Source organism: Vombatus ursinus, unplaced genomic scaffold, assembly GCF_900497805.2.
Source record: "Vombatus ursinus unplaced genomic scaffold, bare-nosed wombat genome assembly UNPS02014807.1, whole genome shotgun sequence".
Classification (NCBI taxonomy): domain Eukaryota; kingdom Metazoa; phylum Chordata; class Mammalia; order Diprotodontia; family Vombatidae; genus Vombatus; species Vombatus ursinus.
The window spans coordinates 2,775,634-2,788,990 of record NW_020954585.1 but is presented as its reverse complement, the minus strand read 5'-3'; the positions used below and the strand labels follow the sequence as shown (position 1 = coordinate 2,788,990).

At 43.1% G+C, this 13,357-nt stretch overlaps 1 protein-coding gene across 1 annotated transcript in view; it reads left to right on the top strand.

The window, feature by feature from the left end:
• Window positions 1–296: 296 nt before the first annotated feature.
• The window catches only part of LOC114052377 (extracellular serine/threonine protein kinase FAM20C-like), a 146,946-nt gene continuing 133,885 nt past the window's right edge, over window positions 297–13,357 (top strand). The window contains exons 1-2 of the mRNA XM_027874950.1: window positions 297–2,092; window positions 4,368–4,546. Coding sequence (XP_027730751.1) covers window positions 1,470–2,092; window positions 4,368–4,546 — 802 coding nt within the window. The 5' untranslated portion in view covers window positions 297–1,469. The remainder of the gene's footprint in view (window positions 2,093–4,367; window positions 4,547–13,357) is intronic.

Below are 13,357 nucleotides of genomic sequence, written 5' to 3'. Positions count from 1 at the left end.
GACTGGTGTAATACTTTGCAATGCTATTAGCATGTGGTTCCTTTTCTCTCTTTCTCTTTTTGCAAACCTTTGAGAAACAGGCGCCCTCTCCTTGCCCTGCTCGGAGCTGCAAAGGAATTGAGGGGTGAGGCCAGGGCGGGAGGAGGGGGAGAAGGAGCAGCGAAAAAAAAGGGAAAGAGAGAGCTTTGCTTTCTTGGTGGAGGCTTTCCTGTTACTATCACTGTAGCGTTTTTTTAGCCAATCTCTTAACTATGACGTCTGGGAGGCTGGATTCATGGCTTGCACATAATATTTAACACACCCACCAAGAAGTCGAGCTGCAGCAGTACTAGCCCAACCAGTCTCCAGCATGCGGTGTTGCTGAAAGGGGGTATTCACACTGCACCTGCCCAAAGCTCTCTTTTCTCTCCTCTCAGAGGTTTGCTTTCTCTTCCTCTCTTGCCTTTCCCCTACTCCCCACCCCCTTCTTCTCTCAGGGCAGAAATGTAAGTCGTAGCCGAGATCCAAGGAGAGACATCATCTCCCCCCCCTCCCCACCCTTTTCCCCTCCCCACCCCTCGGCAAAGCAGCTACCGATTCCTGGGAGCGTCGCCTCCCCTCCCTTCCCAGCGTTCCCCCCCTCCCTCCCCAGCTCCGTGCGTCCTTTGTGCCAGCTCTCCTTTTCGCGTTGGTGGCCGTGTCAACGCCGAACCGTCCAAGTGCCTGGATATCGAGCTTCAGCGCCGCGGGTTCGAGCCCAACGAGCCGGGACTCTGGCTTCCCCGGGGCGCTGGAGGTAGCGGTGGTGGATGGAAGGATTTGGAAATCTTATAAGCGCAGCATTTGCAAGCCAATGTTTGTAACCCGGCTGCGGACGAGAGCGCGTCCCGTTGCTGCTCCTGCTGCATCGCGGGTCCCTTTCCAGAGGATGGGAAGACGCGTCTTTTCTAAGCACTATGGATGATTCTTTTTTCCTCTCCTGAATTCTTCACAGGGTGCTGCATGAGTGTTTGTGCGTGTTTTTTATTTTTAATCCCCCCATCCTTTTTTTTCCCCTCCCTTTAGTCGTCCTCCATCTCTCCATCCTCCTTTGGGGGGGGGGGGACCTCCCTGAGATTCATGTATTAAGCAGAGTAATGATAATAATAATAAAAGAATAGTTTCTAGATGGCACGCTTTTGTGATTTTTTTGGCAGTTTTTTTTCTAAAAACAAAAAAGGGAGGTAGTGAAAACTCCTGACTTCTAAGTGTATTTATTTTTTAACTGTCTTATGAAGATAACTTTATTGACTTTAATTGTTTGATTTGTCCATGAGTAGAATAGATTTATTTTTTTAAAAGGAGCTTTTTCTGTGAAAAAGCCTCTCCCACCCACCATTACCAACACCTCCTCCCCCAACCCCTCCATACACACTTTTAGCTATTTAAAACTCTTAATTTATTAGTCTCCTCCTCGTGGCAACCCCCAGTCTCTTTAAGTCTCCTTGGCCATGAAAATGATCTTGGTCCGCAAATTCCGGGTGCTCATCCTCATGGTGTTTTTGATTGCCTGCACCATGCACATCGTGATCGATCTGTTACCAAAGTTGGAGAAGCGCGCGGCTAGGAGCGATGGGGACCCCGGCTGCTCCTGCTCTCACCCCCCGAGCGAGGAGGCGCAAGGCTGGGGGAAGCAGAGGACTAAGAGCGGAGCTGATTCGGGCTGGCCTAACAAACACACCCTGCGGATCCTGCAAGACTTCAGCAGCGACCCGAGCTCCAACCTCACCTCCCACTCGCTGGAGAAGCTCCCCGGGACTGGAACAGGGACCGGCGCCGGGGCCGGGACAGCTGCAGCCGCGGACAGGTCCGAGGCAGCGGCGGCGGCGTTTAAGAGGCTGGAGCCAGGCGGTGGCGGAGCCGGCGTGCAGCGAGGTCTCCCCCACAAACACCTCATTCAAGATGGGAGTAGGGCGAGCAAAGTGCCGCTGGGGAAGGACGGCTCTAAGCTGGTCGCCCTGTTCCAACACCCTCTCTACAACATCGCCATTCCGCCTCTCACAGAAGACGATGTCTTGTTCAACGTGGAGAGTGATATCCGATTTAACCCCAAAGCGGCTGAAAATCAGGAATGGTGAGTCGAGTGGAAAAGGAAGGGGCAATGTCTCTGTGGCCACGGCTGGAGAGAGCACCAGGGAACCCTTAGGCTTTGAAGAGAGGGGTGATATCTTTGGAGGGACGGTGGAGAGGCACGGGGGAAGAGGGGCAGGAAGGGGAGGATGCTTCCCAAAATTCACTCTCAAGTTTTGCCAAACATTGCTAGTACAATTAGGTTTTTTCATTTGAAGTCCTAAAGGGGTTGAAGGATGGGGGTGGGGTAAGGGTGAGAAGGACTGAATTCTACCAAATGATTATCCAGAGTTGCAGACATTACCAAAAGGTGTTCAATTCACCCTGGTCAAAGCCATCAAGACCTGAAATGAAAATTATCTCAGTAATTCTACCCAGTCAGGGTCAGAGATACCCTGGTGTCTTAAGTCCAAAATGTTTTTTTTTTTTAGGTTTGGAGAAAGTGAGAGCTATGTGGAAGATCTTCCCTAAATACAGTTCTTACTTATCTAAAAAATAAATAAATAAACAAATAGCCCCTATTTACCACATCTCACTTAGAAAGCATTTGTGGTTTATGCTTTAAATGAGGTTGAAACCTTTTTCTGCCCTGAGAATGACTTCCTGGTGGGACTCAGATGCTCCTAATGAATCTTTTAAAAACCAGTCATTGAGAATAAAATAAACTTGTCTAGTGTATAAGGAAAGCAAATGAGACTATCAGAAGTGATTCTTTGTTGGAAGACTGACAATTGCCCTTTGAACCCATTTGAGCTGAGAGATAGAGAAGGCTTTATGTGACTCCCAGGTGACCATCAGGGTTTCCAGAGATCTTTCTCTTAGAGTGGACCACCTTTTAAAAATGGCCTGGTCTAAGCCCTCCCTCCCTTCTTCCCAACTTCCCAGATCAAAATAAACACACAGATGTTGTAATCCAGAGTAGTGAAATATTAACTCCCTCCAAGGCCGGAGAAAGTAACTGTCAACCGGTATTTTATATAATAGCCTTCTCAGTGAACAGATGGTAAGAAAACTTCAAGACGATGACTTTTGACAATATCCCTTCTCTCTTGAAACATAGGTTGTTTTTTCTACCTCCTGCCCTTCAGCCCATGAGGTGCTTATCCAGTCCCTACCCCTACCAACTCCTTCCTCTCCCCCAACCCCCCAGCATTTAATATGCTCGGTACTCTGCCTTCCCTATTGATTTTTAAAAGGGAAAGCTTGAAATTTGAAGGTGGTGGAGAGGGAAGAGAGTCAGAGACTTGTCGATAATACAATAGCACCCTCTCTCCCACTCGGGGACATTGTTCAGGTCTCTGTCACTGCTTGGTACATACAATAAGTAGGAGACAAGACAGCAAGAGAGCAGCCTCTCTGATTTCTGTCTTCCATCCCCTTCCCTTTTCCATTTTGGGTTTTGGTTTGCAGAACAGAACATCATCTGGAAGGGGTGACCTTTTTGGCCCCAAGTTAACAGCCACTTAGGAAAGTTCCATTTTCCTCCCTTGACTCAGCTTCATGCTGCAGTCAGAGGGCTAGCCACAGTGACCATATGTACCACTGACCTCTAGAAGAGGGATTTGATGACAGAGCAAGTGGGTGGAAGGTCTGATACCAGCCTGCCCCTCTTATTCCTTTTAGCTATTGCTCCCGAGGTTTATATAATTAAATTCAATTTAGCACTTAGCATAATTCATACACCTCCTTGTTAGAACAATAGCTGAAAGCAAAAGGCAGATTTCCTGTAGACCTGGGACATGTTTGTGATTTACATTTAGAAGGCAGTCAAAGGAAATTGTGTTTCCTTTGCTCCCCAGGAACAATCTACAGTATAATATCTTAATTTGACATTATAATTGTCAGGCAATTTTCAGGACATATCCCTCATACAAAAGAGAGGCTCTGGATGGCTTTGACATTTTGGTATCTGTTTTGCTTAAGTTACAGCCATTCTACAGAGTCTCCAGAGAGTAAATAAAGATTATGGTCTTTAAAGATATTACTGGATGTTAAGACACATACACACTGACAAATGCACGTATAGACACCTTAACCTGAAAATCACAACTATAGTACATTCAGTAGAGATTCATTGCAACAATGTGCAGGAAATTTATTTATTTTAACTTGAGGTTTGGTTTTTTTTTCAACTTATACCAAAGATAGGACAAAAAATGTTTTCTTTATGTTTATGTGAAAAATAGACATTTCTTTGTCCTTTATTAGTTATTAATTCAGAACAACCTACAAGTAAATGTTTTTTTTTTTTCCTATTCCCATTCCCCCTTTTTTGGTAGGCATAATGAAGGTAATGAAGATGAAGAATTTTTACCCACCGGGGAAACAGCTGTTGACACCTATCCCAACTGGCTAAAATTTCACATTGGCATTAATCGATATGAGTTATATTCCAAACACAACCCTGCGATTGGAGCATTGCTGCAAGATCTGGTCTCCCAAAAGATCACCAGCGTTGGTAGGTGTTCATTTAACTTGGTTCTCTTTGGTTGTTTAACCCTGCCTTTGAGCTGGGATGTCTCTGCTGCTATCTGCTGACATCTCCTTTAAGTGAGTGGTATGTAGTCAGTCATTCATTACTAAAGCATTGCTTCCAGGGGCTATTAAAGTTGGCACTCCTTTTGGGTTGGGAGTCTAAGAGGCTTTCTGAAGGGAATGCCTTGGATGCACTTAGCTCTAAATGGGCTTTTACTCTTTTGCTGCAATGCGATCTTGCCAAAAAGGGGAGAAAGAGAAAACATAGTGAAATGGTTTGAATTTCATATTTGTTCCCTAGGGGAAATACTGAGAAAGGAGTTCTTCCAAAGCAAGAATCATGACCTTTCCCAAAGATTCAGAGATGAATGCATGTCAGGGTTTCCCTCAAACCTGCTTTTCTCAATGTTAGGCACCAAATGTCACAATCTAATACATAGTTCTGTTGCTGACTCTCTAATAGAGTACATACCATACCAGATGCTTTATGATGCTCTGGGAAGGCAGAAGCAGATAGCTGGAATGAGAATTTCTGATGACTTCAAACCATCTTCAAGTCAGGTTATTGAACTGAGGGAAGAACAGGACTTTATTTTCATAGATCAATTTAGACAGTACTTTTTTTGGGGGGGTGCAAAGGCACCTACAGAATTTGGCCATTTTGGTATGCCAGAAGTAGTTTTAAAGAATCACCTTCAAGTATTTTGTCATCTGGCAAATAGGACCAAGTTACTGGCTTGGGGAACTAGGCCAGCAGCAGCTTCTTCAGTGTAAGGGTTGGGTTTGTAGGGGTTTATTTGCCAGTATGTGGGCTATTATTTCCAAAGACATTGATTTCAAGGGTGGATGAGCTGAATGTCTCTGAAAGACAGAATCAGGATAACCTGTGGACCTGGTGCTGTGGACTATAATATACGCTGGACCTGACACAGTGCCTGACTTATAGTAGGTGCTCAATAAATGTTTATCTTGCACGTGCTGCTTGGCCGAATAAGAATGTAGATATATGCAATAAGAATTCCTACAACATTATAGGTGGTAGAAAGATGGATAGAGATCCTTACATACATTCATTCATACATACATACATGTATACTCTTTCTTTACAGTTGTGAATTGAAGGCACTAATGTCCAGCCCTTTCCAGAACCTTGTAATTCAGAATTACCAGAGGAAAAAGAATAGCCTGGAATCATATTTGCAGGAGTACATATAGACTAAAGTTTTTTTTTTGTTTTGTTTTTTGTTTTTTTTTTTTTTTACTGTGAATGCCAGATGCTCAGTTTGTAACTAAGAGAGAAGGAAAGACAGCTTCCTCCAAAATTTGAGTTAATTATGTGTCAGTAAAAGAAAAAGAATGAATTGAGTGCTCATCCCTAGCCTTCACATGCTGACCTTGAAGAATTGGTCTGTGCACTCTAGCAACCTGTCACCAGGCCCATCAGCAATTCAAGCTTTGGCTTCTCTCCTCCTTCTTTCCAACCATCCTCCCTTGTCTCCTGGCCCTTTCAGTCACAGCCCTTGAAAAATCTGAGCCACAGATCTGAACACCACTTGAGCAGCCTGCATTTGATGATTTAATTTAATAGTACCATGTACCTTGTGGCATTGCCACTGGGAACTGAGGGCACTGATGGCTCAGTTTTCCAAGCTGTTTCTTGTTGGTCCTGTGCATTCGAAATTGAGAGAAGGTAGAGTGTTGAGACTATCTACTGTTTGTGTCTGTTAGGCTGCACTATGCCTGCTTATTTCATTATGATAGGTGCTATAGTTAATTAACCCTATGTTAATGCTAACCACATGACAAGTATAGGGTGGAGTAGTAGGAAGACTTCAAAAACTGGGGAAAATAAAAGTCCTGTGGCCTACCCTCAATGAAGATTCATTCCTATAGTGGAACAGTCACTGAATTGGGTTCTAGATCTTGGTTCTAGTCCCAGCCCTGGCACTAATTACTGATGTGATCCTGGGAAAATCATGTCAACCCCCTGGACTTTTGTTTCCTCATCTATCAAAGAGGAAGAAGAATTGTTGGACTGCCTTTTTTCAAAAGTAGGTTGTGAGGATCAAAATGAGGTCATAGCTATAAAAAGTGTTTTGCTAGGTGACGCAGTGAATAGAGTGCTGGACCCAGATTCAGGAAGACCTGAGTTCAAATTCAGCTTCAGATATTTTCTTGTGTGTTACACATGTGACTGTGGACAAGTCACTGAATCTTTTTCTGTCTCAGTTTCCTCAACTGTAAAATGGGGATAATAATAATAACAGTGTTTATTTCCCAGAGTTGTTGTGAGGATCAAATGAGATAATTTTCATGAAGCGCTTAGCACAGTACCTGGCACATAGTAGGTGCTTAATAAATGTTTGTTCCCTTTCCATCCCCTAGAAAAAATAGGAAGTACTTTGAATTGTGCCTATAACTTTCACTTTATTGTTATAGTAACAATTGATAGAGACCTAATGTGTTACTATTAAGGTCATTATTAATAACTTAGACTTGGGGGTCATCCTGAAAAGGAGTACCTTGCACAAGACCTAGAGAAGAGGAAAAGTCAATGGCAAAATAAAAGCTTTTTTCTGGTTCTCTTATTTCCTGGTCACTTTCATCACTCAGCACTTAGCACAGTGCTTGGCACTTACTGCTTTTTAAAAATTCATTCTTTCATTCTTAAAGACTTATGAATTTAACATCTGTTATATGCCCAGAGCTCTGTTTGGTACAGTGGGTGATGCAAAAGACATATGTAGAATGTTAGAACTGGAGAAGATATTAGAGATCACTGGAAAAGAAAACTGAGGCCCAGAGAAGTGACTTGCCTAAGGTCAGGAAGCCAGTAGGGAGCATACAGGAATTTGGACCTCAGCCTCAGGGAACTTGGGCTCCTTTTATGACAAGAAGATGTTAGCACTCTTTTTGGGACACAGAGAGATAGTTCTCTTTTTTAAATGAAATATTTGGCCTGACTGATGTTACCTAAGTGAAATCTTGGAAGTTGGGAATGTAATACTTAATATTCTTGACCCTTCTGTAGCTTTGATACAAAGTAGAAAGCTCTCTCTCTCTTCATGGTGTTCAGCTTTCCCAACGTGGTCGTCCCTGTGCTGTCTTCACTCAGATAAGGACTGTGGGTCAGCTAATGTTCAAAGAAAGCCAGTGCACTGAGGAGCACAGCTTCAGTATTCAGAGTCATTACAGTGATAACCAGTGCAATGCATGATAAATGTTATTGAATATCACATATTTATGGGCCTGTCCTCCAACCCTGACAGGACTCATCCTCCTAGAGGCCCAAAAGGCATGGTAGCCCTTCTGTTAGTTATATGGTACCTATTCCCTTCTTCTTGTTTGGGGGTGTTGAGTTATAGTTTTTTCAGAAAAGCAGACATAATAGGGTGTTTTCATGGACTGTAGGCTCCATACGAGTCAACAATATGATGATGTAGCCAAAAAAAGCTAATGCAGTATTAGGTGGCATTAATAGGAGCGTAATATCCAAATTTCAGAAGCTTATATAAAATCCCATTGTGCTTTGCCCTGGTCTTTGCCCTCCATATTTGGAGTGCTGTTTTCAGTGGGAGCCACATTTTAGGAAGGACATTGACATGCTGGAATCTTATAGAAAACCGGGATGGTTAAGGGCCACAGACCGTGCCATTCAAGGACAGAAAAAAGGAATGTGGTTGTTAAAGGGGAGGGCTGTCTTCAAATATTTAAAGGACTAGCATGTGGAAGAGGGACTTTATTTTTTTCTACTTGGCCCCAGATGGCAAAACTAGGCACAGTGAATAGAGGTTGCAGAAAGATAGATTTGGGCTTTCTGCAAGAGAAAAATTGCTAACAATTAAGACTATCCCAAAGTGTAATAGGGATAGCTAAGTGGCACAGTGGATAGAGAACCAGGCCAGGAGTCAGGAAGACTTGAGTTCAAATCTGGCCTCAGATATTTAGTAGCTGTGTGACCCTAGACAAGTCACTTATCCCTGTTTACCTCAGTTTCCTCATCTGTAAAATGATTTGGAAAAGGAAATGGCAAACCATTCCAGTACCCATGCCAAGAAAACCCTAAATGGGGTCATGAAAAGTAAGGCACAACTGAAGTGACTCAGCAACAGCAAAAAGTGGAGTAGACTACCTAAGGAGGTCATGACTTTCCCTTTAGTGAAGGTCTTCACACAGAAGCTACATGATAGTTATATGGAGATATCGTAGAAGGGAATCTTTCTCAAGGAAGGGTTTGGCTAGATGACTTCTGAGGGCCCTTCCAAGTCTGACACTCTGAAGAAGCATCATGTTATAACAAGGGTTTGGTTCTTAAGATTTTTAAAAAATTATTTCATTTCCTAGAATGATAGAGCTGGAAGAATACTTAGAGGTCATTTAATCCTAACCCCTGATGAGGAAACAGGTCCGGAGTATTTAAGGAACTTGGCCCAGGCTGTATGGTTAGTTAGTGGAACAGCCAAGACTAAGACCCAGAGTGACATGTCACTCTGCATCAACTTCTATGGAGGGATGAAGACCCATCATGGGTCCTCTGATTAATTTTCGCATTTATCAAATAAAATGGGAGTGACTGGGCAGTGTACTACTCAGTGCCATTTGCAGGGGTTCTTGGTGATTTTCCACATAACCTATGGTTGATCATCAAGGAGCAATATGGTACAATGGAAAGATCCTTGAGTTCAAATCCTACCTCTGACACTCACTACCTATATGACCCTGGGCAAGTCACTTCACCCTTTTGGCCTCAGTTTCCTCATCTGTAAAATGAGCTGGAGAAGGAAATGGCAAACCACTCCAGTGTCTTGGCCAAGAAAACCCCAAATGGGGTCATGAAGAGTTGGACCCAACTGAAGTAAATGAACAATTTGAATTGGTAAAGGTAGTTTCCTCACCCAGTAATTCCCTATGCCAGTGAAATCACAGGTCTAGTCCCTCACCTTTTGTAGAATCATAGGTTTAAAGCTAGAAGGAACCATGTGGTTCAACCCTCTTATTTTACATATATGGAAACTGAGGCCCAGAGAAATTAAGTGGTTTGCCTAAAGTCACACAAGTAGTAAATGGCAGTGCCAGGATTTAAATTCAGATCTTCTGACATTAAATCTTGAACCCTTTTCCACTATACCACCCTACCCTATCATAGTGCCTTGCACATAGTAAGTCTGTTCAGTTGTGCTTGACTCTCCATGATCCTATTTGGGGTTTTCTTGGCCAAGACACTGGAGTTTCTTGGAGTGTTTTGTCATTTTCTTCTCTAGATCATTTTGCACATGAGGAAACTGAGGCAAACAGGGTTAAGTGATTTGCCCAGGGTGACCCAACTAGTAAATGAGGCCATATTTGAACTCATAAAGATGTGTCTTCCTAAATCCAGGACCCGGGCTCTGTCCACTGTGCCACCTAGCAAGTAGATGCTCTATTACATTTTACTGGATTGCCCAAGGTCACCCAGCTGGCAGAGTTGGGCTTAGAACCCAGATCTCTTGACTCCTACTCTACAGCTCAGGCTGTGACATCCACTCCCCTGAACCCCTGGTGAGGTCACTTTGTAGCTTTTGTCTGATAGTTACTCAGTTTAATATTGAATGTCAGCTAGTAAATATTAATGTTGGTTAAAAGATTCATCTGAGCTTCTTTAAATCTTTTTCTTTGAGATTATTCAATTGAATTCAGCCTATTCAGAGCTATTTAACCAAATTCATGAAATTCTGTGGTGCATAAAGTATAGATGGTTATTACCAATAGAGGTATATTTATAGCCAGAGTCCCAGCTGCTTAGTAACCAGGTTCTGTTTTCCTCTTTAAAGGGGCTGGGGATATTATCTAACTCTCTATTCAGTTTGAAATCATGCATGTGATGTTTTAGTTTGTGCCGGCAATAATTAAATTGCTATCATATACAATTATGGATAGAGAGAATAAATGGCACAATTAACTGCTGTGTACTCCACATTACTGTTAAAAATCATTATGGCATATAAGTATTTTGGCCGGCTCTGAGGTCTAAATACACATTTTTACAAATGCGCCATCCGGCCCCCTGACAAAGCACGGTTTCAAGAATGTGCCTGAATTAAAATAATAACTCAACAGGCTAGAAATCCTAGACTGTAATTGATTTACTAAAAAGGAAAAGAATAAATCCATCTTGAATCAGGAGGCTAAGTGACTTGCAAGCCAGGAGGGAACAAAAGGGACCTTCAGTTGTGGCCGCCCCCGGGGGTGGAGGTGACTACTTTGCTACCCACATTCTGTGCTCCCGGCTGTCCTGTCTTCAGAGTTAATTGCTGAAGTTACTAAGCTGAGGTGCTTTTCCTGACTCTTTATCTCACCCTATAAGACCTGTTGTAATCTCAGCTATGTGCTTCTTTCAGCTTTGTCTGGGCTTTCACCTGACCAGAGGGCTATACACCCATTAGAATTAGAGCTGGAGGGGTTCTTAAAGGTCACCCATTCTAGCCTTTCCCCTTATTCAAGAATCTCTCTTCAACATCTCTCACCCTTCAGATTGCCTAGGGAGACATTATGCTGGAAAAAGCCCTGAAGATGGCTTGGTGTATTGGAAAAAGTCTATTAGAAGACCTGGGTTCAAATTCCTTCTTTGCCACATATTACCTTGGATAAGCCCTTTAACCTCTCCTGGCCCTGGTTTCCACAGCTGGCCTCTGAGGAATCTCCAGGTCCAGGTCTATATTCCTGTGATTCCATAACCTGAGTTTCAATACCAATTCTGACTCTATATGTGTTACCTTGGGCAAGTCATTCAACTTCCATGTATCTTAATTTCCTCATCTGTAAAATTAGGGTGCTGTACTAGATAGACAGCTTCTATGGTCCCTACCAGCTAAGGATGCAATGATGTCATTATATTTAACCTAGGAATACATACATCCTGGGCAGCTAGATGGCACAGTGGATAGAGCTCCAGGCCTAGAGTCAGGAAGACCTGAGTTCAAATCTAACCTCAGATGCATACTAGCTGTGTGACCCTAGGCAAGTCACTTAATTGTTTGCCACAGTTTCCTCATCTGTAAAATGAGCTGGAGAAGGAAATTGCAAACCACTATAGTATGTTTGCCAAGAAAACCTCAAATCGGGTCACAAAGAATCCAACATAACTGATATGACTGAACCACAAAAGGAACAGTAAGTCAAGATGTTGTTTGTCCTTCATTCTCGAAGAGGAACAGGACATCAGGGAGGTGATGCTGTGACTTGCAAGTGAATTGGATTTAGGTGAGGGTATGCTGTGCCAAGTCACTAGCCTCACTTTCTCCTCTGGTGTCATCTGGGCCCAGTGGTGAGATATAGGTCACGATGACTTGTGATGGCCCCTGTAGAGTGCTAAGCGTGGATTCTAGAAAACCTGGTTTCAAAATCCTGCCTCTGATACTTAATATCTTGGCAATTCACTTAACCTTTTGGTGTCTCAAACTTATCTACTAAAAATTTGCAGTGTTTATTAGTCAGTAAACCCTTATTAAGCACTGTGTACTAGGATACAAGAAGAGACAAAAGATAGTCCCTGCCCTCAAGGAGCTCACAATCTAGTGGGGGAGACAATATGTAAATATGTACAAACAACCCTAGATACAGGATAAATAAGAAGTAATTAGAAGAGGGAAGGCACTAGAATTAGGAGGGATAGGGAAAGGCTTTTTGTAGAAGATGAGGTTTTAGTTGGGACTTAAAGGAAGCCAAGGAGGTCCATAGGCAGAGATGATGAGGGAAAGCATTCCAGGCATGGAGGACAGCCAGAGTAGACTCCTGGAGCAAAGAGATGAATGTCTTGTTCATGGAACATCCAGAAGGCCAGTGTTACAGGGTTGAAGAGTACATGTTGGGGAGTAAGGTGTAAAAAAGATTGGAAAGGCAGGAGGGGTCTAGATTATGAAGGACTTTGAATGTCAAACAGAGCATTTTGTATTTGCCCCTAGAAGTAATGAGGACCCATGATGTTTATTGAGTAGAGACGCAATATGATCAGACATATGTTTTAGGAAAATCATTTCAGAGGCTGAATGGAGGATGGATTGAAGTGGGGACAGACTTGAGGCCGGCAGACCCACCAGTAGGCTATTAGAGTAATTTAAGCATGGGGTGATTGATGAAGGCCTACACCAGAGGGGTTGGCAGTATCAGAGGAGAGCAGGAGGCATATTTGAGAGATATCAAAAATGTGAAATCCACAGGCCTTGGCAACGGATTGGATATGAAGAGTGAGAGATAGTGGGGAGAAGACAACATTCCCACTCTGAGAGTGAACTACAACAAGGTATAATAGAAAGAATATTGGATTTGTTTTCAGAGGAATTTGGGTTCTCTACCATTTCATTTCCTGAGTCCTCAATTTCTTGTTTGTTTGTTTGTTTTTGCCTGGCAGCCTGGTCTTGGTATATCATAAGCACTTAATAAATGTTTGCTAATTCTAACCGAATTGAAGCCTGTTCTAGACCTGGAAGTTGGTTGGAGGTAGGGATGACATTCATATGCAACCTCCCCCAAGCCAGGCCTCCAGATGTCTGTCCAAACCTCCTACAGCAATGAGGGATGGATGGAGGAAAGATGCAGTCATCCACTGCCTCTTATTTCTTTCACATGGATTCCCATCATGACACATCCAGGCCAGAGTGGCTTTACCTCTCAGAATACCTAGATCACTGTCATAACCTAGGTAACACACCGTGGCCTTCAACACACTGGCTGCAGCCTATTCTTAACATCAGAAAAATAGGGGAAACCTGTTTGAAACTCCCCCAACCCACCTAAAAAGATAGAAGTAGGCGTTTGG